Source organism: Brettanomyces nanus, chromosome 4, assembly GCF_011074865.1.
Source record: "Brettanomyces nanus chromosome 4, complete sequence".
In the NCBI taxonomy this organism is placed as follows: domain Eukaryota; kingdom Fungi; phylum Ascomycota; class Pichiomycetes; order Pichiales; family Pichiaceae; genus Brettanomyces; species Brettanomyces nanus.
The window spans coordinates 1,200,067-1,224,144 of record NC_052377.1 but is presented as its reverse complement, the minus strand read 5'-3'; the positions used below and the strand labels follow the sequence as shown (position 1 = coordinate 1,224,144).

Genomic DNA, 24,078 nt, shown 5'->3' with positions numbered 1-24,078 from the left:
TTTGCTATTCTGCTAGTAAAGCATCAGAGTAAAATGGAAAATAAGATCGCTTATATATCCAACCTGGAGCAAAGGACCGCCTTGGAAATATTTTGCGCAGGGCCACAGAGTTTTGCGCAGAATTCTAAGAAAAATTAAAATTTTAGGTTCGCTTTTTTTTGGCTTGTATCTTTGATCGGCCGCTCACAAATTGAGGTTAGTACGGAAAAAAAAAAAAGCTTCTTCGAGCAATGTCGTCATCCAGAGGCAGTGGCAAGCAATATCGCAAAATCTTCACACACTTGTTTCAAAGGCCTAGGAGCGTGCACGATAAGAGATTGATTCTTTATCCTTGATCTGCTCCAGCGATCCCGTAGTCATAAATATCAGTGTACATATTTCGCATTGCCCCTCAATAGCTCTCACGTTGTTTGTTGCTGTCTCTAACATGATGCATTTTGCTCCGTTATGCGGGTCACTATACCAATTAAAAAAGACACTGTCACATGCACATCCTCACACCATGGTAAACACCTAGCCAGCACCATAAAATTTTATTTATGCACATATATACAGCCTCCTGTTGAATGAATACCTTGTAGACCTCCTCTGTAAATTTGCAAGAGATACGATCTTCAATATTCAGAGCACAAAGCAAGAGAAGTCTAACTTTCAATAAATCTTCTTCTGTGCCTTCCATGTTCTCCAGATCACACTAGACTCTTTCATTATTACCATCATACTATTTGTACACAAACATAAATATAAATATATATGCTTTCGGTCCTGCCTAACTAGAAAACCAGGTACCGTCAATATTCTTAAAAGCCTTGAAAAACTTCTCCCGGTCAAAGGTCTCAAAGGTAAGCTTGTTATCTTCCATATAGTTCAAGCAGAGGAATAAATACTTGTAACTGGCAAAGAAATTGTAGTCCCTAGAAATTGAGGATCTGGAGGAATTGAAGTAGAATCCATTAAGGTAATGCAATAGAGATACGGGACACATAAAACATTGCTTTATCTTTTCCATACCCTGCTTATATTTAGCTACCACAGTAGTGTCTGAAGAAAACTCATTCGCAGCATTCAGTAATAGCTCCAGAGTTGGTAAGTCAAGATCATCAATACGAAGAGTCACCTTATTCTCGTAATCCTTCTTTTCTAAGGCTTCAGCAACATAACTGCAAAGAGAGAATATGCAGCGAATGAAGACACCGGAGAGATCGGTGGAAAATACTCCCAAAGCATGAACATTCTGGTAAAAGTCGTTTAACAAAATATGATTCAACAAGCCAAGCATTAAAATAGCGAATTTAAGGGCCCTTCTGAACAATCTGGTTTCTAATTCCTTCACCTCATCGAGTGACTTGCCAAACATACGACCCATTCTTATAAGATCGTTGTTGGAATCTCTAAAAACCAAATAACTATGAACATAGAGAAAAAGCAATAAGGCTGAGATTCTCAACTTTAACAATAAGGAGAAAATAATACCAGGCATTTCATCCTGATTTTCAGTAGTGTGCATCTGATTCATTAGTTTATTGAATGAAGCCATTCTGTTGTTATTGTACATTTCGATATTCAGAATGACTTTCTCCAACTGGAAAAGCGTTGGTGATGAGGGATCGTACTGTCTATCGATCAGATCGGTCCTTCTCGATTTATCTGGTGTTGGCTCTGTAATCAACCTAAGTACGGTACGGTAAGCCCCAATGATGTATCTAATATCAGGATTGAAGTTACCCGTTTCGTAGCATCTGTCAACAGTCTGATTCATCATTGAAGGAATACCCAAATTGAAACTCCCCATTGTATCCAAGTACATTACCGCACACCAAATACTGTGCCAATCATCAGTAGAAAGAAGATTTATTAAACGTCGGCAGTGCGGTGGCGCAGAACCATCTTCCACTTGAATCACAGAAGTGCTTTCCGATTTGCCGCGATGAAATCCCAGGACAATGGCCATCTGGATAGTGGTACTTTGAAAAGTTGGAATATTATCAAAAGTAACAAAATCATACTTCTCAACGTTTCTCAAAGCAATAAAGAAAAGAATAATCAATGTAAGCAATGTAGGGAGAGTGGCAAAAGTGCGGTACTCTGCTTCTTCAAGAAGATTGGTGGCAAAGAAGTACAACAAATTGGTCTTGTCTTCCGAATAGATAGAAAAATGATTATCTTCGATTCCATTTGAAGGATGCGTCTGGGAGAATTCTTTAGAGGATTTGTTCGCTATTATTGTTGTAAATCCAAATTTAAGAGAGCTAATCACGAGGGCAATTTCTGCAAAATCCGAAGGGAAGCCAGAAAGAATGATTTTGATCCGATTAGATCCGGGAACCCTTTGAAACCGCCGTGATATAATATCATCCATTAACGCTTTCGGCGTCACAGGAAGGAAACTTTTCATCACTGAAAAAGAGTTCTTGGTAAGACGCATGAAGAGATCAAAGTCCACTAGGTAATCTTCAAGCATCCGAATAATAGCGATCTGTCTTGCCGTAGTAGGTGAACCCACCTGAAGAGAAATTTTGGCACTGGTGGTTTGTAGTGTAAGATTCATGGCATCGTGATACTGCCTAGTGTGGATAGATTTTCTCCAAGCACGCCGCTCGCATTCCAAGTTACCCTGTACATCACGTATTAGTCGTCCTAGGTTTGCATCACACATAAGTAAAGATTTGAAACTGGAAGGCCCACGAAAGGACGACGAATTTGGTTTATCGAATCGAAGACACCGATCGGACAGGTGACTTAACGGACGCAAATGCGCCTTGCGGATTCCCCGAAGGATATATATATCTTTAGCTCTTATGTCATTGAAAACTTGAGGTCTGAGCCAGTCACTGTCGAATCTGAATAGGGCACTTCTAAGTCGGTCGATCTCGTTAAGCAAAGACTCGATGCGTGTATCCTTGTCAAAGCCGGGATCATCGTCATAATCGGTCGGTGAAATAGGGGCCTTCATGATGGGATTTGTCTTCCTCTTTCTTTTGTTGTGTGGGTTAAAGCTCTTCGGCTCACCTTCGGACTTAGGAGAAACTGATGTATTAATATTGTTGGTGAGAGTATCGGTGGTATCCATAAAAGGGGACAGTCTGGATGTGTCTCCGAAAGAATCAGAGCTGTCAGAGCGGGAAGATCCCTTCTCGCTTTCAATACTTTGCTTTTCCAATATTTCGGCTGCATATATCGATGGCAGATGAGAAACATAGACACAAGATCCATCAGGCATGTGGTTACGCAAGCAGGCACCGCACATTGGCTTCAATCGATCACATTTGATTTTCTTGCGCTTACAACAAAGACACGATACTGTAGGTCGATTTCTCTTCCTCTTTGGACGAATACTGTCTGGGTTCGGTGTAATGTCAACCAGATGCTGAGCATCGTCAATGCTTGTGGACACAAACCTGCCAACTATGTTGTCAGGCATTGAGTGGATTTCAATTATGAAGCAGGTACCGAATATAGAAAAGAATAGCCACCTTTTAGCTCTCTACAAAACTCCCGAGGACACGAAAAACAAAAAACAAAAATTGAACGATAAAATAGGATAAATCAAGATAATATAAAAAAAGAATGGAAGAAGGCTGAAGATGGTCAATGCATGCGAGAGTGCGGAAACGCCGACCACATTCGGAGAAGAGGAAGATATCAGATTAAATATATAATTTTCCTTTGACAAGACTGCGTAAAGCTGGATTTTCGGGGTACGAGATCTATGTAATTAAAACAAGGTCTTTAGGTAAGAATAAAGTCAGTAGATAGGTAATGAGCCAGAAGTCAACAGGATATATATGCACTCCGAGATATGGCTAGAAACTTGAGCAGTAGTTGTAATATTGCTTAGCCACAGCTTACCCCCAGGACTAGCGTAAAAAATACACAACATTACAGCCTACGCCAAGTACAGGACCGTTCCACAATCATCAACAAAAGGAAGAGTATTGTGGGGTCCGTAGGATCTCCGGGACAGAAACATGAAAAGAGAGAAAGGATGCTCGACATACAACATTCGATGTTCTAACGACGCACTATCAAGGCGACGGGCGAAAATACGCACCAAGCATTTACAGGCCGGACCCGATATTTTATAATCCGTCAGACGTATATGAGTACATGTGATAATCAAGATAGAAAAATTAGAAAAAGGAAGAATAGGTGGAATCTCGTCCTATGTCATTTTGCTAAGTTTATAGCGGGTATTCTGAAGAACTTCTTCAGCGGCCAATATTTCACTGTCTTCTGCCATAATTTGTGGACCATAATCCCCTTCGTATATGGTGGCTCCACTCTTCCTTCTCAAATCAACGACCGAACATTCGTAACTTTTTAACACTTGCGATGCTGACGGCCTATTACCTGGATTAGGGTCAATCATCCAGGCGACCACTTTGTCCAAGGGGGCCGAGCCATCAAGGAACCACTTCGGTGCCCATGATGGATACCTGCATAAGCTGGACGATTCATTGGATGCGATTCCATTGTTATTCACGGATCCTCGGTTTCCCGTGAGGAAAACTCGGGACTTACTCTCAGAAGTGCTGGTAGCACTGGTGGCACTAGTAGTTGTAGAAGTCGAGGTATTTTGCAATTGCCCAGGATCAGAGGTCAAATTCGACGAGTAAGTGTTTGTAGTAGACGAGAAAACGGAACCCTCTAAATCTGTGAGATCACTCGAAGAAAGTTTGCCAGCATCGGTCAAGTCTCCTGATCGTAGTTTTTGCCATGAGGTGCCGTTATCTGGAAGAATGATGTTGGCAGCAATTTCTACCATAATCAATCCGCAGCTGAAAATGTCCGCTGCCTTGCCGTAGACGTGTCTCGAAATCACCTCAGGTGCAATGTACTCGCGATCACCTTCCCGGTCAAAGAACGGTGGAATTGGAAGTTGAGACGCGACACCGAAATCCCCAATCTTTAATGAGCCTTCGAAAGTAATGAGAATGTTTGCAGGTTTCAAATCTAAATGAAGAATGCCACATTTGTGAATGTATTGTACTCCCAACAGCATTTCAACCATTATTTTCCAAACCCTCCACTCATCAAGTCTCGATATTTTGCCACTCTCAGCGAGAAACCTCTCCAAGGAGCCGTTTTCACAGAATTCAGTCAGAATGTATAAGTACGAATTATACTCCCAGTAATCCACTAGGCTCAACACATACTCCTTACCTTCATCCGTGTTCTCTGAGTCATCTTCTCCTCTTGATGTTCTGCCAGATCTTTCAGGCTTATGTAGCGTCCTGAGAATTTCCACTTCCTCAAGTTTACGCATCCTCGTCTTTGGTCCTGCAATTGGTCTTTTAGTTCGCTTCACAGCATATTTGAAATTCTCATACTGTGTCTCATACACGACAGAGAATTCGCCTGAACCCACCAGTTTGCAATTGCCAAATCTTGAACGAATACATGGATCCTCGTTATCCTTGTTAGTCTCGTTGAATACCATGGTAGCTGTCAACGATTTGGGGTTGTACGCTGCCGATTGCTGTGACAAATTCATTGCACATTCGACAGGAGTTCGAGGGGCCGTTTCAGATAGAATAGGTGTAGTCGGAGGAAGTGAAAGAGTCGACGGCATACAACTAGAAGGATGTCTTCTAAACGAAGGCTTCCGAGAGAGCGCTAAATCAGGTTGCATGTTTGGCAGTGCCATTGTATTTTCTGAACTACTGGCCCTCCGCCAGTAGCTAGAATGAGATTTTGTTGGCGTAAGCATGCCTCTAGGAAACTGAGGAGGTTGAAATTTCATTTGTTCCTGTGGCTCCTGTGATTTCTGTTGCTCTTGATGGCCAGAGCTGTTTCCGAGTCTGGTTGGCGTGGGAGGAAGGTTATCGTATGATCCAAAGTTAGAACCAAAGCCTTCAAACTGTATTTCATCAATCTTATCCAAGTCGATGTCTTCGTCCATTCGAACGTCCTCGTTTTGAACAGGAGAAGATTCCATGAGAACCTCATTACTGATGGGCTGCTGCTCCAGACTCCCCTGGCCATGTTGCTCACCTTCAGTAAATATACTAGTACTGCTATTATTGCCATCGCTATAAAGGTCATCGAATTCGTTGGTGAACCTTAAAATACAACTCTGCAAGTCGGTTGTATTCACAGCACGTTCGGGACGTGTCGCCGTTCTAGAACCTCCACTAGAAGAGGATCCTCCACTGGAATGAAGCCTCAGAGGCTTTACCGAATTAGGAGTAAATCCAATACCGGTTGTATTACTGTCCACATTAACATTAACTCCTGTTAGCGTGCTATTAAAGGAAGTGTTCATACCTGCAAAAGAGCCGTTGACATCCACGATTGTATGTGGTGGTCTCTTGCAGGGAGTCTCGGGCATAGTCTTACTGCGAGAGGCAGTCAGTGTTTTTTTACTCTGTAAGCCTGTAGATGTGAATGCGGTTTGAAGAGGTTTAACACAATTGAAGGAAGCTGGGGTTATGAAGGCGTCAGCCGGATTTGTAAAAGGCGTTCTGTCCAATGGGCCAGTCTGGCGATCTAGTTTGCGGGCGATACTAGTTTGTTTAGAAGGAAAATCTTGCGATTCTTTGTTGAAGCTTGAATTAGGAATACTCTGTGGGCTTAAAAACGGAGCATCGGGCGTAGGATTGAACGGATGAAACTTGTCGTAATGTTCTTCGCTCTTCGACTGCTTGTGACGATCATTGTCAAAATTTGTACGATCGTCTCCGACAGCACTATTGAACAGCCTCTTCCAGCTGAAATTTGTACTGTTGGAAGACATCTTCTTCATAGATTTGGCCTTGTTTGGATTGATAAAGTGAGAAGATGTGGCGACGGAAGTCTTCGATGACTTCTTTTTGGGAGGTTTTATGAAGGAACCAGTGCCATGAGTTGGTACGCTTGTGGAATACGCATCTTCTGAAAATTCCTCATCCAGAGATTTGCCAACGGTGTGTGGTAGTCTCTTGATGGTGGGTCTAACAGTGGGACTAGTCTCCAAAGACAAGTTTAAGAAGCCGAAACTTCTTTTCAAAGTAGCTCTGTACCGGCTGTTGCGATGGTCGAATGGGGCAGTCTGATTGCTTGGAGCAAAAGGTGAACTTGAGGCTGCGTCTTCAAGCAAATCCCCTGTAATTTCAGTGTCAGCGGACAGTCCGCAGTAAGGTTTGTTCGGTGTATGATGGCACCTTGGTGTGGATGACGCGCTGGAAGAAGGCGAATAGAATGCCCTCTTCTTAGAGTTCTGAGGGAACCCAGTACGGTTCAATGTGGACGGCGTCATAGACCCGAGTGGTTTTGCTAGAGATTTCCCGTGAGGATTTTGCGTACCTTCCGTAATCATGGTAGTGGGATATGTGAGCGATATGTAAATAGTAAATGAGTGACACTAAGAAGAACTCAAATGAAGTGCAAAAATTAGAAAATAGTTCAGGCTCAGTTAAAGAACATCGCAATCTTGTCGACGGCTAAGCTAGAGGAAAACAGAGTAGGAATGTTCTTGGTCGACTTTCAGTTGGTCTAATGGAAGTGATAAACAGTGAAAAAGGAAAACCGTGTGTGGCAACAATTGGGGGGGGGGGGAGAATAAAAATGTAAACAGAGATACACAATTCGGGGTGCGCATCAGGGGGGAGAAATTGAGAAGACGCGTCATTCCATTTATGCATGAAAAGTTTTTTTTTGATGCCTTTGGAATTTCTTGGTTTGTTGACAACAAGGTGTGAGAGCTCTACATTTTCGACTGGACTACCTAAACGAGATATTTCGAGGGTCTATACGTGCATTATTGCATGATTGCATGATGCCACCTGCACCATTCATAAAATCAGATTAGGGGATTGGTGGGCTTGTTCTGGTTTCCTTCGCGTATGATTGTTGAGAAACCCTTGCATTATTTCCGCTTAAAGACATTATGAAGATCCATCTCGTTACTTCAGTGCTCAGACATTCTCTTTATTGCCGCCGCCTAACGGCTTCAACTGGTTTCGCTAGTACTCGGCTCGGGTGGCTCTTTGCTAAGCATTTCTTTTCTCTTTTTGGGAGGTTGCGTATAGGTTCGTAATCCATATGTCGTATGGGCCATTGTCAATTAATCCCTCACTATCAGATTTGTTGATTAGTTTCATAACAGATTTTGGAACCTTGCCTTTTATGGCCTGGGCGCCTCTGCGTTTATGCTTCGACCTGCGTAATTCCTGTTTCATTTCTTTCTGCCGCTTGTTTATCTCGTAAGACGAGGCCTTTTTAGAACCAATAAAACCAACGGAACCTACGGAATCAACGGACTCAATGGATTCAATGGATTTAATGGAACTAACGGTGCCAATTAGACGACTGTCAGCTGCCGGTTTGTGAACCCACCCAAAGTAGTATGAAGCCTGTCGAAATGCAAGGTGGTTATCCTCGAAACCCCACGTAGGCATGGTCTTTGTCCATCTAAGTTTCTTCAGTTGTCTCTCCAACTCCTCCACCTCCATCAGCGTAAGCCTGTTGTTCAGGTTAAAACCAAAAATTTTCCTTTTTAGTGCAACTAAATTCAAACTTTCTACAACCTCCAGCCTCACCGTCGACTGCCCTGATGCAGGGTCAATCGATTTCATATAGACGTACCTTACAGTTTTATCCCAATTCGGTGATTTTTCAGGGTCGTTCAACGATCCTGAATGAATCAAAGTTTCTATCAACCATCCGAATACTTCCCACTCGTTTAACTCGTTCGGCAAATCTGATAAGCCACTGCCATATTTTGTTTGAAAAAAGTGATAGAAAGCCACTGCGTAGGGGAAGTTCTGTTCCCTTTTAATTAAATATCCGAGCAACAAGTCAAAGCTGCGACGTGTTGGCTGCAAGAGATTCTTTCTCACATACAAATCAAATTCCTGGTAAAGTTTCACAATATCGTAGTCTTCTCTCTCTGCCTCGACCTCATCCTTTAGCCATAAATTTACAATGCACATTAATTCGTGTCTGCTAAATCGTTCGGGGTCCAACTGTTCTTCTAATCCCAGCGAACGAGAGTACCGGATACCTATTCGGCTGAAGAATGTTTTTGAAAAGTAGTATGGAAGTCGATATGCATCCATTAGGGAAACCATTTTAAGCATATCTTTCTCGTTTTTCAATCCTGCAGCTATTGCATTCACTGTGAGGAGATCGAGCTTGGATCTCTCATTCAATTCCCTACAGAAATATGCCGCTTGTCGCAATCTGTACTTATTTCCCGTCTTCATTGACTCATAGATCGCAATGTTGTATGATTGAATATCTCCCGACATCTCGTTTTTATCCATCAACCCAAAGATCTCCATCACCCGATCAAATTGATATCTCATCGAGTACAGCTTCACCAACGACCGATACGTTTCCAGGCTGAACAATTCAGCTCTGTTTCGAATCATCAAATCAAGTATTTCCATTACCTTTAATTCAATCTGTGGCACTTTGATGTAATTATAACTCGTAAGTTCTTGAACATATTTGTTTATCGCCTTCTTCTCCCGTCCATCCTTGATTTTAAGCACGGGTAAAGCTTCTTCTGAAGAAAAGTAGGGTAAGCTTGTGACCAACGCTCTGTAGTCATAATCGAATTCAGAGGTCTCTTTGGAATTAAGTTTCGGTATAAGCGTGGATTCAATAAAAGTCACCATCTCGTCCTCAGTCATCACTTGAGGGAGCTGATTAACATTATTCACTGATGGATACATGATTCCTTTAGCGGTGGCATTATTTTTGAGAGTAGTAAAATCTGATGCCGAGATTCGTAGGCTTGTGTTTGACCGATTGTAAAGATCCTGAAGTTTTGACTCTAAAATCTTGTATCGTTTCTCAACTTCAATTGGCTCATCTAGTTTAGGTGATGTCATTGAAGTGGGAGAAACAAAAAGTGCCTTTGATAGTCGGTCCAGCCGCTATATTACTCAAGTGTATATTTCTCGCCAATTGTATTGTCCTCAATGATATTCGAGTGCGGATCATGTTGATAATGAAATATAAAACAGGCCCTTAAAGATGAAGATAACAAGATTAAAATAATTATCGATTTTATTTTTCTTCTCTCTATTTTTCTTATTTAATGCACCACCTACTTGTTCTGAAATCTGCAAAGAAAGCGACAAAAAAAGTTGTCCAACGATATAATGTTGCTTCAGTGTTTCCTTCCTGGTCAAATTGACGGTGGGGACTCCTCCCCCGTAAGTAAGGACAAACCACTTTCAATAGAACTACTCTGTTTAGTTTCGTAGATCTTATTATTTTTTGTTCAGATTAAATGTATTTATGAATAGCAAAATGGTTTACCCCGTAATTGTAAAACTCTCTAAATACATTAATTCAAGATAGGAAATGGGCCGGAAACCGTTGGGAAGCTTGTGAAGAGATGATCTCCATCGTTTCGGATGCCTATTCGGGTTCATGATGCGATGAGATGAGAGGTTCGTATTCTTTCTTTTTTTTTTTTTTTCACGGGTCCTGACTCTTTCTTTCACTGCCAAATATGCTTATTTCTATTATTTGTCTCCTCTTCTTTAGATTATAATAATTCCATTCGAACGACATCTATATGAAACATAAGTCAGATATTGGTAGACATGAGACGGTTCCTCCATCCTCTGTGATCAATAACAATTACAAACATGACAATGGTTCTACCCATCACGGAACGAAGCCTACTGAAGGAAGTTCTATAAATGTTTCCTCGGAGTCTGCCAAAAAATAACACTTCGGCAAAAGCCGATGTACCGATACAGTCTAAGTTTGAATGTGGGTCCGAATCCAAGAAGCCTAGAAAGCAATTTAAGAGAATAAGGACCGTTGAGGGTAGCTGTAACCAATGTCTTAAGCATCGAGTCAAATGCTCATTGGACAAACCCTTATGTAAGAGGTGTCTTAAGCAGGGACTTGATTGCAATTATGACCGATTCAATTTGAAATGGGGTAAAGTGCTGAATATCAATTCTGTAGCTAGTTCGAAGGGTGGTGGTGGTGAACTTGAAGGTAATACAGGTAAGAACAACTTCTACATGTTCAGTGGTCGCAATGCAAAGCCTCTATTCACATTGATCAGAAGTATCAATGACAAAGAAAAAAGAGTTGTTTCTGTGGCTGATAATAGTACTACGAAATCAGTGAGGCAGAGTTCATCGACGCCTTCAACTCCTAATACCGCTATTAGTTCATCCGCAGAACCACGGGCAGCAAGTCAGGAGCAGAACACTAGCTCCGATAGCTCTAGAGAGTTTGACTATTTTAGAAACGTTCTCATTGCAAAATTGCATGCTTTTGGAAAGTCTCTGGATGAATCAGGGCTGGAAGTAGCTCAAAACAGTCCAATCCTCCAGAATATGATCAGTACACTTACCGCATGTTATATCCATAATGGCAGTCCCGCCAGTATCTCCCTGGAAGAAGTACAGCAGAGGAAGGCTCATTCAATTCAAATGTTGGTGGATAAGATCCGACAAGAGACGGCTCACGCAGCCGAAAATGGGGCTACTTCAAAGTCTGATTTGAAAGACATGGAAGCCCTATTGGATGCATGTATTTTGATGAGCATCTTGGATAGTGTGATTGACTGTACCAATTTTAACATTGTTCCTACCCATTTATTTGGAGCAAGAGCTATTCTTAATGAGATCGTCAAAAGAAATCCAAACTTCCTTCGCTGTCTTAAGACCGGTAGTCCTTTAACCGCCCGTCTATTTTCACTATTTGCCACTATGGATCTCATCTATTGCATTCTCTCAGGAGAATCGGTCACTTGCATGCCCCAGAATGGCTGGTTCAGCTTGGGAGATTGTGATTGCTGGTTTGGTGTCATCGGCTCCGGAGACCCTTATTTGCAGGTGATGGAGGCACTCTCGTTTCTAACTAATTCGCAGCTACTGCTGAAGACTGGCAACTTACCCTTGAGTTTTATGAACGATTTAGAGGAACGATTTTCTCTCTTGTTAAAGCTAAGTACACCTAAGGTGAACTCTCCTTGGAATTTGTTTGTAGCAGGTTACGCTGACGTGGGTCTCGTCTACTACAGTCGGGTCATTTTAGGTGCTGGCATTGATGATCAGCAGGTTCAATCTACTGTGAGTACGTTTCTTTCAAAGCTGAAATCGGTTCCCGAAAGTTCTACTGCCGGTGACAATGCTTCAAGTATTTTAGATCACTGTCTGCTCTTTCCTCTAATGGTCTTAGGGGCCCATTGCGTTCGGCAAGATCAACAGGGATTCGTTCGGAAATGGATAGGCAGAGCACTGCCTTCTTTGAGTTTCCAGAATATCGGATCACTCTCCGTGTATTTAGATGGGCAGTGGGCCATTACAAGTTGTCTTTCGAATCCCTCATCCGATCCAGCCAATATCCAGACTGTTCGACAGTCCACTTGGTGGAATCTGTTTGCAGATATAGCCAAAAAATCGATTATATTTTAATGTTAGATATTATTTTCTAGGCTCTTTAATCCCCCTCCCCTCCCCTCCCAATTTGTACGGTAGTCTCTAATCTCTTCGTTGTCTTTTTCGGAGAGATTGTTAGTCCATCCTCATTGCCCGGTATCAATCAAAAAAAAAAAATTTTCCGGGTTCACGAAGGGTGTCTCGACTTTTTCGCTGTGCTCTTAAATATGTTAGAGGCCACGCCTTATCCTCTAGTTCGATCCAAAGAATAAAACTGATTTTTTCTTTCCGTTGTTAACTCCCTACCAAGATGAATCCAGCAGTCACTAATCTTGTTTTGATGCTTGTTACTATGCAGGTGTCCAGAAAGCTCAACTTTGAGGACCCTACTGTGCTTTTCTACGTGAGAGCCGCCTTCATTACTGGTACTCTTCTCACTTTGGCCATATACTGTTATACTCGATACCTTATTACGTCGAAGAATGATCTCACTACTTTGAAGTATGTTGAGCCACCAAACACTATGGCTGGAGAGACCGAGTCCAAGTTGGTCGTCACGACCGTTAAGGACTATGATTTGGCTCAGCTTCAGAGTGCTATCAAGGGTGTCTTTACTAGTATTGCAATGACTGGTTTCATGCATCTTTACATGAAGTTTGCTAATCCTTTAGTCATGCAATCTATCAGTCCTGTCAAGGGCGCCTTGGAGAATAAGGAAGTTCAGATTCATATTTTCCACAAAGCTGCTTCTGGTGACTTGAAGAGACCTTTCAAGGCTGCTCCTGGTTTGTTCAGTGGTATGACTGGTCAGAACAGTGTTAAAACTGACAAGGCTTCTATTGAGAAGGCTGAGACTAGTGGCGTGGGAGGCGTTAAGGAGGAGTGAACACGTAAGCTGCCCAAGAAGCGGTGTTCCTCATTTCTGTATGTGTGTTCGCCTTTTATTATATTATACTCTAGATAGTAGTACAAATAGTGTTATGTTACACCCTAAACTTATCGCAACCAACCAGAGCACCACATTGCCACTGGTTTTAAAATAGTATTTGTCTTCGGATCCAGGGATAATGCCTGGGATAATGCCTGCATTATCACTGCTTGACTGGTACGATGTATAATTGGCTGGAATTTCGTTAGTGTTCGCTTCTCGTTCATGTTGATGCAGCCTATGAGCTTCAATCTCATAGTTCTTGTACCAATTAGGGTCATTGAAGTTGATGAAATACATGTCTACGTTCTTCGAACGGAGATGAGCGACGAAGCATAGAACTAATGCATATGCCTGATAAACCATCCCTAGAGGCATGAATTCTTTGGAGAAAAGCTTCATTACAAGCAACGAAAAGCCTAAGCACCCTAGACACGTACGGATATAAGCGCCCTGGTAGGTTCTCTGGTGTGCCCTAACATCCAATTTTTGTCCCTTACTGTCAAGATATTCCAATCTTGATGGCCGTCGGCTCAATGATAAAACCATGAGAAATGTTTTGCTATCAAGGTAGTATGAGATCCTAGCCGAGAAGAAAAATGATTAGTGGTGCTTGGTATATTTTAGCGAAAGGCAGTGCAATAAAGGATTGACCTGAACTGCACGAAGGTGGTATGATATCAGAAATAGATGATACAATAAAACACCAAAGCTTTTGTGGTATAAACATATTTCTTCAACCAATCCAAGTTGTGTATTCATTTTTATTTTTTCATTTAATATTTGAAAGAAGTGGTTTATATTCAGAATGGTTTGTAAAAATGACTTCTTTTCAAAACTTTATTGGTTCCTTAGTAGACAGTAATGTACTATAGCTATCCGTGATTTGATTTCCTAAAAGAGTTGTGTGATACGTTGCTTAACTCAAGTACAGGTTGTTCAAACTATTCACGGTACGCTACATCTTTGCGACAAATATACTGTCATGCTCATTTTGTCACTTATAGTTACATAAAGTGCAAGCCACTTTCAGAACATGATTGAGATGGAAGCGTTAACATGATCTCTGTTTCTTCAGACCGTCTATGGACATCGAACAACAGAGATTAGCATAGGAAGAAAGAGTGGAGATTAAAGCTAATATACAGTGCATATAGAGTGAAAAGAAGAATCAATCATAGGATAATCAACAAAACCAATATTATAATTAAGACGACAATGAGAACAGCAATACAGCAGTCACCTCCCCTCTTATTAGTGGCTAGAAACTTGTTGACCCGTTTAATACCATTATTAACGATCTTAAAGTTTAAACGATCTAGATCTTCTTCAACTCCGTCCAATAACTCTTCGTGGTAGGTCAACTCATCTCCTATATTAACTGCCTGACTATGTAGATTCTCGATTGAGGTGGCCAATCCAGTGGATATGAGATCATCCTGCTCCTGCAACAACTGCTGATGATACTCTCTGTAATTATCATCTGACTCGTTTTGTGGTGGTGGTAATCCTACGTGCTTAGGGTCCACCTCTACCGCCTCACCACTGAAAGGATTATCAGAGTAATGACCCTTGAGGTCTACCGAACTCATCACTCCATTGAATTGAGACTTCATGTCTTCTAGCTTCTTTTCCCTCTCACTTAATTCAAACAAATCAATCTCCGGAAAGCTATCATTACCATTGCCTAAGGCCGCCCTTTGCTTTGACTGTTTCACAGACTGGATGGCATTTTCAAGGTCTCCTATAATCTCGATTAGTTCATTTTTGATGTTGTTGAAATCTAGTGAGTTAGGTGAAGTGGTCTTCAATTTAGCTAGTTGTTCCACACCATCTTGGTATACGTCATTGAATGGATCCATCGTAAGGATATGAAAGCAAAGTACTGCTTAGGCGTAAACTGGTGTCGTGCAAAAATTGTTACGTGCAAAGCTCAAACCTTTTCTCTCGCTCCTAATCATTCTTATTCTGCTCTGATCTGCGAAGTGGAAGGGGGGTGGGGGTTTTAAGATTTGGTAAGCGAGAAAACAATAAATTGATCTGTTATAAATAGAGACAGAAGGAATTTGCATCCTTTTTATTGATTCTGTACCCCTGTTTGATCCTTCAGGTATCATGCCGCAGCTGATTTCTTATTTACTGCCTCTGTCATCTACAGGGTCAAAAGATCCGGAAGGATCTCAATCCAGAGGATTATTCTTCAACGCCTTGCTGAAATTATCCAATCAGCAATTGCTGGAATTGGCCAAATCGTACTCTACAGACCGGAAAAGTGTCAAAGTGGTTGTCAAAAATAATCGCATTGAAAGCATCGAGCTTGAAAATAAAGTGGTGTGTAAGTTATCCAACTTGAAGGAGGCCAATGTCGACCTTTATGCTTCAATTAAGCCCAAGAAATCTTCTGACCCCTTCTTTAAGTGCGTCAGTATCGGCAGGGTTGATAGACGATTGACTCCTATGGATTCCAAAATCCATAACGAAGGCAGTATTAGCGATGTCGAAAAGTTGAATCTACAGTATAAAGTGATGGAAAAGGTTCTAGAAAGGGATGTGCCAAGCAAGCTCTCTGATTTAGTGACCATGTTTAGGGGCGAAAACCGTGACACACTAAGAGGCATTTACAATAGAATTATAGGAAAAAATGGCTTGATACGACCTGAATGTGTAATGGACTTGAAGTCGCGCAGTCCGACGCCCGAGTTGAATCGTTTGTTGGACAATGCTGGATATAGTAAGTTCAACCCACTTCGATTAATGATTTCTAGCGATACCAGAGAGATTACCGTTCCAAAAAAGGAAGAACGCACACAGCAAGAGCTTCAAAAAGAAGATACTCATGAGGAACTGGACTTGCAGCCCTTAATACAGCCAGTTACAATACTTCCACGGCGTTCTAGCAGATCTAGACCTTTAACTCCACAACTGGTCCCGTATCCACAGCTCAAACCGCTAAAGAAGAAAGGTTTTTCTCCTACTGGGCGTAAAGGGGCCACTGTCGCAATCAGTGGAGCTGATGCAAGAGGAAACAAGGATACCAATTTAGACAACAGTAAAGGTACTGTATGTGCACGTATCAAAGAAGATGAAAATCAGAACGAGGATCAGGTCGATGATGATGATCCAGTTGATAGTTCTAGCAGAAGAAAAAAAAGAAGAAGGTTTAGTAATAGAAAATTATCGGACGATTACTCGTCATCGTCAACGTCTTCGTTGTCCATGTCTGTCCATAGATCAGACAAATCCTCACCGTTGAGCTCATACTCAGAGAGTGATGAGGAAGTAATTGAGGAAAAGACTTTGCTTCGTCATGCAAATTCAAAGGAAGGTCTAGACGACAATGACGATGCCTCGATTCGACAATTGATACTGAAATTTCAGGACACTTATCGCCAGTATTACAAAATGTACGATGCATTACGGAACGGTTCTGTTCAAGTACCAATGCAAGAGACAAATGAGAAAGTTAAGAATCTAATCAAACTGCAAAACAACCTTCAGCAATGGAAGCACAAGCTTGAACGGATATTGCAATAATAATGACCATCTCGCTACGGATAAAATAGGATTGAATAAAAGTGTTTATAGTATAACAGTTCGAGATTCCCTGAGAAAGGGAGGATAATCAGCAACAGTAGGAGATTTATAGTTCTCAGTAGTTGTCGTAGCTAAGCCTTAGCTATCTATGCACCAGTATTAGGTATACATGACGGTAACGATATGAAATACTTTCAATACACCAGACCCTCTCGAGAGTGGTCTGCCAACTCTACAACGCGCACAGAACCTATCTACGAACGATAACATATAGTCATGAAAAATAAAAAGAAGTGAAACATTAATGCTTCGAAGATCTAGTCATTCCTTACAAATTGTTCTAAGTATATCTAGTCAAAAGCGTATCAGTAAAGACAAAGGAAAAGGCAAACATAAAAGAAAAACAGGAACAATGACAAGAACAAGAACAAAAACAAGAATAAAGATAAAATCAGAAACAGAAAGACAGTTAAAAGGCAAAAAGAAATATCATTGAAAGCTGATCAGCCCGGGCAAGTAAAGTCATCTAGACACTTACAAAAGATTGCTAGCCTTGAATTGATCCATCAAAGCCTTACCCAATCTACCTGGAGATGGAACAACAGAAACACCTGCAGCCTTCAAAGCATCAATCTTGGATTGGGCAGTACCCTTACCACCAGAAATCAAAGCACCAGCGTGACCCATTCTTCTTCCTGGAGGAGCAGTTAGACCAGCAATGAAGGAAGCGACAGGCTTTGGAACCTTTCTTGTAAGGTTGTATTGCTTCAAGAATTCAGCAGCTTCTTCTTCAGCGGAACCACCAATTTCACCAATCATAATGATACCTTCGGTCTCAGCGTCATTAAGGAACAAAGTTAAGGCATCAATGAAGTTAGTACCTGGAGATGGATCACCACCCATACCAATAACCAAAGATTGACCAAGACCAACCTCAGTAGTTTGGGCAACAGCCTCGTAAGTCAAAGTACCGGATCTAGACACGACACCAATCTTACCACGCTTGAAGACTGATTGAGGCATAATACCGATCTTACATTGATCTGGAGAAATAATACCAGGGCAATTTGGACCAACCAATCTAGTCTTGGATTGTGACTTCAACATCTGAGAAATTCTCAACATATCCTGCTGAGGGATACCTTCGGTAATACACACAACCAAAGGAATTTCAGCAGCAATAGCTTCCTCAATGGCAGCAGCAGCAACAGGAGGTGGAACAAAAATACCGGAAGCGGTGGCACCGGTCTCTTTCATGGCATCAGCGACCGAGGCAAAGACTGGCTTTCCTAGGTGGAGTTGACCAGCCTTTCTTGGGTTGGTACCACCAACGATTTTGGTACCATATTCAATAGATTGTTGGGCATGGAAAGTAGCCTGTTTACCGGTGAAACCCTGGAATATAACCTTGGTATCCTTATTGACCTTCAAGTTCTTGATGGTATCGGCATAGCTCTTGGCGACTCTCGAAGTCGAGAAAGATCTTCTAAGCATTCCCTTTGTGAACATTGTGACTATAAACAAAAACGCAGAACTTTTCTAGTTGTAATGAATAGTAAGTAAACACCAACAAAACAGAAATAAGAAGAAGAAATAATAGGAAGAAAAAGTGGTGATTAGAAAGAAAAGAATGAAAAATCAGCACTTAAGTTAAATCGACAATTCGGTGCAAAAAGAAAAAACCAATACGGCAGGAAGGAAGCGTTATTCAAGGATGAAGATGTGCAGAGTGTTCCGAAAAGCCAAATGAGGCCGCGCGCTTTCCGGCAGTAAGATTAATTGTTCGTGGGGCAGCGTGGGGGAAGCGGGACAGAGGGGGCATGAAAAGCTCGTTTTTATGTGTCTGCATAGGCGGAGGTATGTGAGGCTTTAGCGATGCCCTGGTGGATCACGGGAGAGAGAAGTAACGACCCAACTGTCTAGGTGCGAGCGCGAAAGAGTACCGGGCAGCGGAACAGCGGGCTTGTGAGCTCTGTCGCTCACCCCAAGACTCCCCGCTGAGCCATCGGGAGCTATTGTGTTTCGAATCCTCTGCTGTAATTTATTTTGCCGCCCCCTGAGACAAGCCTGTGGGGGGAAAGGACGGGTCGTACCCCTAGGGAAGAACACTATATGGCCGACATGATTCGTCCAGTGCATGCCTGGGGGTATAGAATGAGCTTACAGCAGGTATCACTGATTTCATAGTTTCCCCTAAATACACCATCAATAGATTGACCAGATCGAATCCTGGTAACTTTCTGCCATTTACTGCTAAATCAACTAGCCAATCATGCGCCATATAGCGGAACTCGCATGGAATCTTCGGCCTTTTCCCGCCTCGGCAAACCCACCTCCCCCGCTAAATATTCAGCCCGCAGGCGGCTAGACAAAGTCGAAGTTTCGGACAACATTGGATTCTTTTCCTTTCACCACTGCAGCCCGATACAACTCCACGTTATTTTTTTTTTCAAATCTCCGCCAGATGCAGAGGTCGGCCAACGCATTCCCCACCGGCCGATTACTGTCTATTCAAGAGCTGCAATAGGTAGAAACTTGTGCTCCTGTCAGTGTATGATGGATGGGGTTGTGACTACCATGATTCACGGAAAATTCCTCGAATCTGACCGGTACATTTACTCTTTCCATCGGTGGCCGTAATTTATGTAGCATTTGGTGAGCAATTAGAGGATTTCATGCATTTATATGATATTGTAGAAATACGTAACATTTTTATACTAATAGCTAAACATACTAACGTAATTTAAACCCCGGGAACCTAGTCGATCCCAATCCATCTGGTTAAGCCAAAGCTCATCTAGGATCTTTAATCTTGCAAACACTGAACCTCCTTTCCAACTCAATGTCGACGGATCCACGTTAGCATTGACTAAGATCTCTATAGGGAGGAGTTGGGAATTGTTCACCACATTGGAGATTCTCTGTAATTGAGACTTAGTCAATTCAAACTTCTCTTCTTTCAATTTATCTGCATTCTTACCTGCTTGCTCCAGTTTCTCTCTCTTTTTTTTTTCTGTCGTTGTCCAATCCTCCTTCCACCCCCTAACTAGATCTACAATTGTCGCCAACTTGTTGGAAGCTAGAATTGGTGACCGTGTAATATTCAGTCGATCAAGTAGCATCTGATCAAACCCTTCTATTTTGGATCCTCCTCCAATAAGGGAGATGTTCCCGTACAACGTGGTCAATCTTTCCGTATTGTCATATCCAGCCATTGTGATTGATTCCAACACTGCCTCATCTAACGCGGTCATATTCTTACGCTCAGAATTCGTGCCGGTTGTATCATGCCAATCATCACTGTACTCTTTACGCTGCGAAGGCATTAACCCTCCGTAACTGCCATCCTCACCGTTACCCAGAACTAACAGTAAATTCACGATCTCCTTCAAATCCATTTCACTAATCAATTTTCCTTCTCCCTCCATCTGCTGCAACAACGACATAGGATCATCATTTTCAAATCCTTCAAATATTCCTGCCCGATTCTCAAAAAGTCCTCTCCTACGAATCACCTTGTTTGGACCATACTTGCCTAAAATAACTCCGCTGCCCGCGTCTTTGTCGTCTTCGATAAATGCATCGGGATAAAATAATGCCATTGGCGACACCATCACCTCGTCAAACACTTTAAATTGGAATTTCTCGACCTCCCTTCCCGGTTTGCGACTCACAAAACTGAATCCTTGAACAGCCACGTTGACATCGTTGAAAGTAACGAAATTCTGCTTTAACTCATTAGCAAGCTTCCAATCATTCCAATCATTCAAGTTGATCTCTTTATAAGGAAACTGCTGCGCCAACAAGTTCTTGATGAAAAACCTTGTGATATCATTGGATCCATAGTTCAACACGATTTGAGAGTTCGGAATAATCATTCCCTCTTCAACACAGCAAACTTTTGTGGTGGCAGCGCCAACATCAATAACACATCCGGTACTGATACCAGAACCAAAGGTCGCAGCCAATCCTTCCTCAATTAGAGCGATCTGGGAGAATCCCATTGTATTTAATAAGAAATCAACCATAGTCTCCACGTAAGACTTGTGGTACATATTCGGGATGACAAAGATACAGTTATAGGATGCTAAGTCCTTCTTGCTCCCAATACCAAACTTTTTCCTTAAGGTGTCCATTAAAATCAATTCGATATCACCCAAAATCTCTGTGGGAGTGTCGTAGCTTAAATCATTATCATTGAAACCTCTGGCAAGAAACGGTGACCTGACAAGCCATCTATTCAAGTTTTGTAATCTGAATACATCTTCACCGATGACGTAATTCTCTTTAATCTCTTCGGTTTGCAAATATTCAACCTTATGAATATCATTGTGGTCAGGCACAATCTCAGGCCGCACTTGCTTGTTGTAAGAGTAGCAAGCTTCGTGAGAATTAGGCACAATTCTTCTTTTATAGAATCTCATCCTCTCCTTAAAACTGGTTGTGATAGCCTTCTTATTCTTCAGGTATTTTGGATCGTCAATGATGATGTCGCCCTCAGAGTCAAGCTCCCTTGAAGGATCTACAGTGGATGAATAGTCACTCTTTTTTCCCTCTGGTAGCTTATAAGCCACGATGTTCTTGACAATGATAGGATTGACATCGGTAGACCGTCCAATTCGTATATTTTCAGATCCTGGATGAAATATAATGACTCCTTCCCCACCATTATCATCGGCATCATCATCATCATCCTCCGTTCCACTAGAGTTGACCGCAGATGAGGTCATACTCCCGACACTAGGAGTGTGCTTCAATTTGGCAATAATGTCTTGATTCTTCATCTTATCATTGTTCTGTTTTTTCTTTTTGGCCTGACGACTTTCGAACACCCGTTCTTTCATTTGTCGAATCATTCGAAACTGCTCATCACGCTTTAAGTAGTCTGTAAAGTAATTTTTTTGATTGATAAACTGTATTGATGTAATAGATGAGAAGTTCAACCGGTTTTCGTCATCAACTCTTCTTATTCCCAGCTCATTCAATTTGGTTTGTAATCTTTCCATGGCTCTTATTCTACCCTCCCGCCGTCTCTGCAATACGGCAGCGCTAGTTCCACCGGTACCATTGGTTCCGCTAATCACACTAGTTCCATTGGTTCCATTGGTTCCACTGGTTGCACTGGAACGACTCTTGGAGGAGGAGGTCCTCGGTTTTTTTGAGCCATTGCTTGGGCCACCAGAGGATACAACGGAGTCAGCCGAAACTCCCGTGATTTCAGAATCCTCACTATTGGGCCTTTTTAAGGTAAGCTTCTTCTTTGGAGGCATTATGCTTGATGGTGAATAAACAAAGATGGTGAATGAACAAGCAAATTTTTTGTAAGGAGAAAAAAAAAGTTAGAGGACGAGAAGTGGATGGTGTGGTGCCATTCATTTAATTCATTCATTATGACAGTATTTATACACAGTCTTCACCGTTTTTCATAACAGAAACAAAAAATTCCTGGATGCTGCGCCATCGCTTTCCTACAGACAAAGCCAAACAGAAGATAGAGAAGACAAATGAGGCGATCAGGAAGCTCGAAGATATAATAGTATAAGGATAGAAAGCGGCAATAGTAAGCACCACTTTCCATGATTTGTTAAGTGTAGGAAATTCCTGATCAATGACGTTACCGAATTTCATGATCAATGAGGAGGGTGATTCAGAGGGGTTGGATGTGCTCGATGTGTTCGACGAATTGTTTGTACTGAACGAGCTGGTCGTGCTCGATACGTTATGTACTAAATTGTCAGATGTAGCATCTCTCATCGAATCGATGAACTCGAACGTATCTTGCAGTATGTCCTTGGAGAATGAGGTTACACTTAAAGCGTTGCGAATTAACCGAAATATAACAACGAGAAACAGTGTCACTGTAATAAAGTCTGCAAACTCCATCCAGAATGGGCGCGTTGCGAGTCTTCCGGGGCCAAAAGCAGGAATTCTTCCACCATCCCTTACTCCAGGTTCAAACCTTACGGTTACTTGGGGATGCCTTCCCGGACTGTTTCTAGTGTCAGAATTATCAGTATTCCTTAGTCTGTGAACGAGAAACCGACTCCCCAGATCACTAGTAGCATCATTACTTCCGTTCTGAATTATAATCTCTCTCCTATTATTAGCCTCTTCAGCCATAGAGTTGGCCGGGAACCTAAACCTTACTGAAGCTCCATCATTTGCAGAACTATGCCGCATGATTTGTCCTGCTAAATCAATCAAATCTCGTACATTGACCTCCGGAATTCTATCCGAGTACTCATTTTGGGTTTGATGTATCTGATGCTGTTCTTCTTCATCAGAGCTGTTTTCATCTGTGTCCGTATTATCAGATAACTCAGTACTTGAACCTTCATCACTTAACTCAACGGGGAGTTCCCTGAACCGATCGTCGCTTCTCAGACTTCTGGAATTCCGAAAAAAGTATCGAGACATGGACGAACAAAGATATGGATCTAGTAAGAGGTAATGATACCGATCTTCAAATGATCGGACATAGGATAATACGGGCAGATAGACATCAGCTGATTTTCCCTAGTAAAAGGTTTACGTCATTGATTACATAACTGAGCACAGCCCTTTTTGTTCTCGAAGTTTTTTTCTCAAAGTTCTTCCTTTCGTTCTTTTTGTGTCCTTCCTTATTTACTGGGGCGAAGTCAACTTAAACCGTTACAAACTTTGTAACCATTCATTATCGTCAATTCTCTTATCTTTATAGCACAATGAGTGGAGGACCGGTTCCTGTCTGGAAGAAATATACTACAGGATCAAAGGGCATCTGGGAAAAGATTCGAAGATTGCTTGTGGCAGTGCCAAATAGATCTTCAGGTAACCCCTATGTTCCTTACTATAGAGTTCCTTCTCCAGGTTCCAACCCAAACATCTACAAAGATGCAAGGACAGTTCCTGCGGGAGATATTGTTAACAATGATTACTTGAAGAGAGATACTAGAAGAGCTTATCCGCGTATATCCACATTTACACAGGCCAGGATTGGAGGCTTGTTAACGGTGGGAAGTGAGGCCCATTCGAGGCTTCAAAAGGGTGAGGAAGGCGTGAAGCAATTGGCGGTTGTCGATAAAAACACCATTCAGCTAGTAGATATTTTGAATGCGGCTCCGAAAATTATTATTAATGGAGAAGTATTGGGCAAATCCGGAGAACCCGTCGTTGCTCCGAATCTCAACAAGCAGTTTAAACTGCGAATTCTGACTGAGGAAGAAAGTGGTATGTATAGTGATGAATACCCAGTCAGAATGTTTACCATCGCCAAATAAACGTCTAGGTTAAGTT

The 24,078-nt window shown here is 41.9% G+C and overlaps 10 protein-coding genes across 10 annotated transcripts; 4 read left to right on the top strand and 6 right to left on the bottom strand.

Moving 5' to 3' along the window:
* Nucleotides 1-769: 769 nt before the first annotated feature.
* Nucleotides 770-3,421, bottom strand: FOA43_003808 (uncharacterized protein; the record flags this gene model as incomplete). The annotated part of the gene is made up of 1 exon (XM_038924056.1): nt 770-3,421. One exon carries the CDS (start codon nt 3,419-3,421, stop codon nt 770-772), a length of 2,652 nt encoding a protein of 883 aa, XP_038779984.1.
* A 741-nt stretch (nt 3,422-4,162) lies between these two features.
* Nucleotides 4,163-7,297, bottom strand: FOA43_003807 (uncharacterized protein; the record flags this gene model as incomplete). Its single annotated transcript, XM_038924055.1, has 1 exon — nt 4,163-7,297. One exon carries the CDS (start codon nt 7,295-7,297, stop codon nt 4,163-4,165), a length of 3,135 nt encoding a protein of 1,044 aa, XP_038779983.1.
* A 673-nt stretch (nt 7,298-7,970) lies between these two features.
* On the bottom strand, nt 7,971-9,818 carry FOA43_003806 (uncharacterized protein; the record flags this gene model as incomplete). The annotated part of the gene is made up of 1 exon (XM_038924054.1): nt 7,971-9,818. The coding sequence occupies one exon, from the start codon at nt 9,816-9,818 to the stop codon at nt 7,971-7,973; it is 1,848 nt and encodes a 615-aa protein (XP_038779982.1).
* Nucleotides 9,819-10,640: 822 nt separating this feature from the next.
* Nucleotides 10,641-12,377, top strand: FOA43_003805 (uncharacterized protein; the record flags this gene model as incomplete). Its single annotated transcript, XM_038924053.1, has 1 exon — nt 10,641-12,377. The coding sequence occupies one exon, from the start codon at nt 10,641-10,643 to the stop codon at nt 12,375-12,377; it is 1,737 nt and encodes a 578-aa protein (XP_038779981.1).
* Nucleotides 12,378-12,651: 274 nt separating this feature from the next.
* FOA43_003804 (uncharacterized protein) lies at nt 12,652-13,227 on the top strand (the record flags this gene model as incomplete). Its single annotated transcript, XM_038924052.1, has 1 exon — nt 12,652-13,227. The coding sequence occupies one exon, from the start codon at nt 12,652-12,654 to the stop codon at nt 13,225-13,227; it is 576 nt and encodes a 191-aa protein (XP_038779980.1).
* A 1,217-nt stretch (nt 13,228-14,444) lies between these two features.
* On the bottom strand, nt 14,445-15,131 carry FOA43_003803 (uncharacterized protein; the record flags this gene model as incomplete). Its single annotated transcript, XM_038924051.1, has 1 exon — nt 14,445-15,131. The coding sequence occupies one exon, from the start codon at nt 15,129-15,131 to the stop codon at nt 14,445-14,447; it is 687 nt and encodes a 228-aa protein (XP_038779979.1).
* Nucleotides 15,132-15,384: 253 nt separating this feature from the next.
* FOA43_003802 (uncharacterized protein) lies at nt 15,385-16,803 on the top strand (the record flags this gene model as incomplete). The annotated part of the gene is made up of 1 exon (XM_038924050.1): nt 15,385-16,803. The coding sequence occupies one exon, from the start codon at nt 15,385-15,387 to the stop codon at nt 16,801-16,803; it is 1,419 nt and encodes a 472-aa protein (XP_038779978.1).
* A 534-nt stretch (nt 16,804-17,337) lies between these two features.
* On the bottom strand, nt 17,338-18,312 carry TCA8 (Succinate--CoA ligase [ADP-forming] subunit alpha, mitochondrial; the record flags this gene model as incomplete). Its single annotated transcript, XM_038924049.1, has 1 exon — nt 17,338-18,312. The coding sequence occupies one exon, from the start codon at nt 18,310-18,312 to the stop codon at nt 17,338-17,340; it is 975 nt and encodes a 324-aa protein (XP_038779977.1).
* Nucleotides 18,313-19,520: 1,208 nt separating this feature from the next.
* On the bottom strand, nt 19,521-22,073 carry FOA43_003800 (uncharacterized protein; the record flags this gene model as incomplete). Its single annotated transcript, XM_038924048.1, has 1 exon — nt 19,521-22,073. One exon carries the CDS (start codon nt 22,071-22,073, stop codon nt 19,521-19,523), a length of 2,553 nt encoding a protein of 850 aa, XP_038779976.1.
* Nucleotides 22,074-23,507: 1,434 nt separating this feature from the next.
* On the top strand, nt 23,508-24,062 carry FOA43_003799 (uncharacterized protein; the record flags this gene model as incomplete). The annotated part of the gene is made up of 1 exon (XM_038924047.1): nt 23,508-24,062. The coding sequence occupies one exon, from the start codon at nt 23,508-23,510 to the stop codon at nt 24,060-24,062; it is 555 nt and encodes a 184-aa protein (XP_038779975.1).
* Nucleotides 24,063-24,078: the final 16 nt, after the last annotated feature.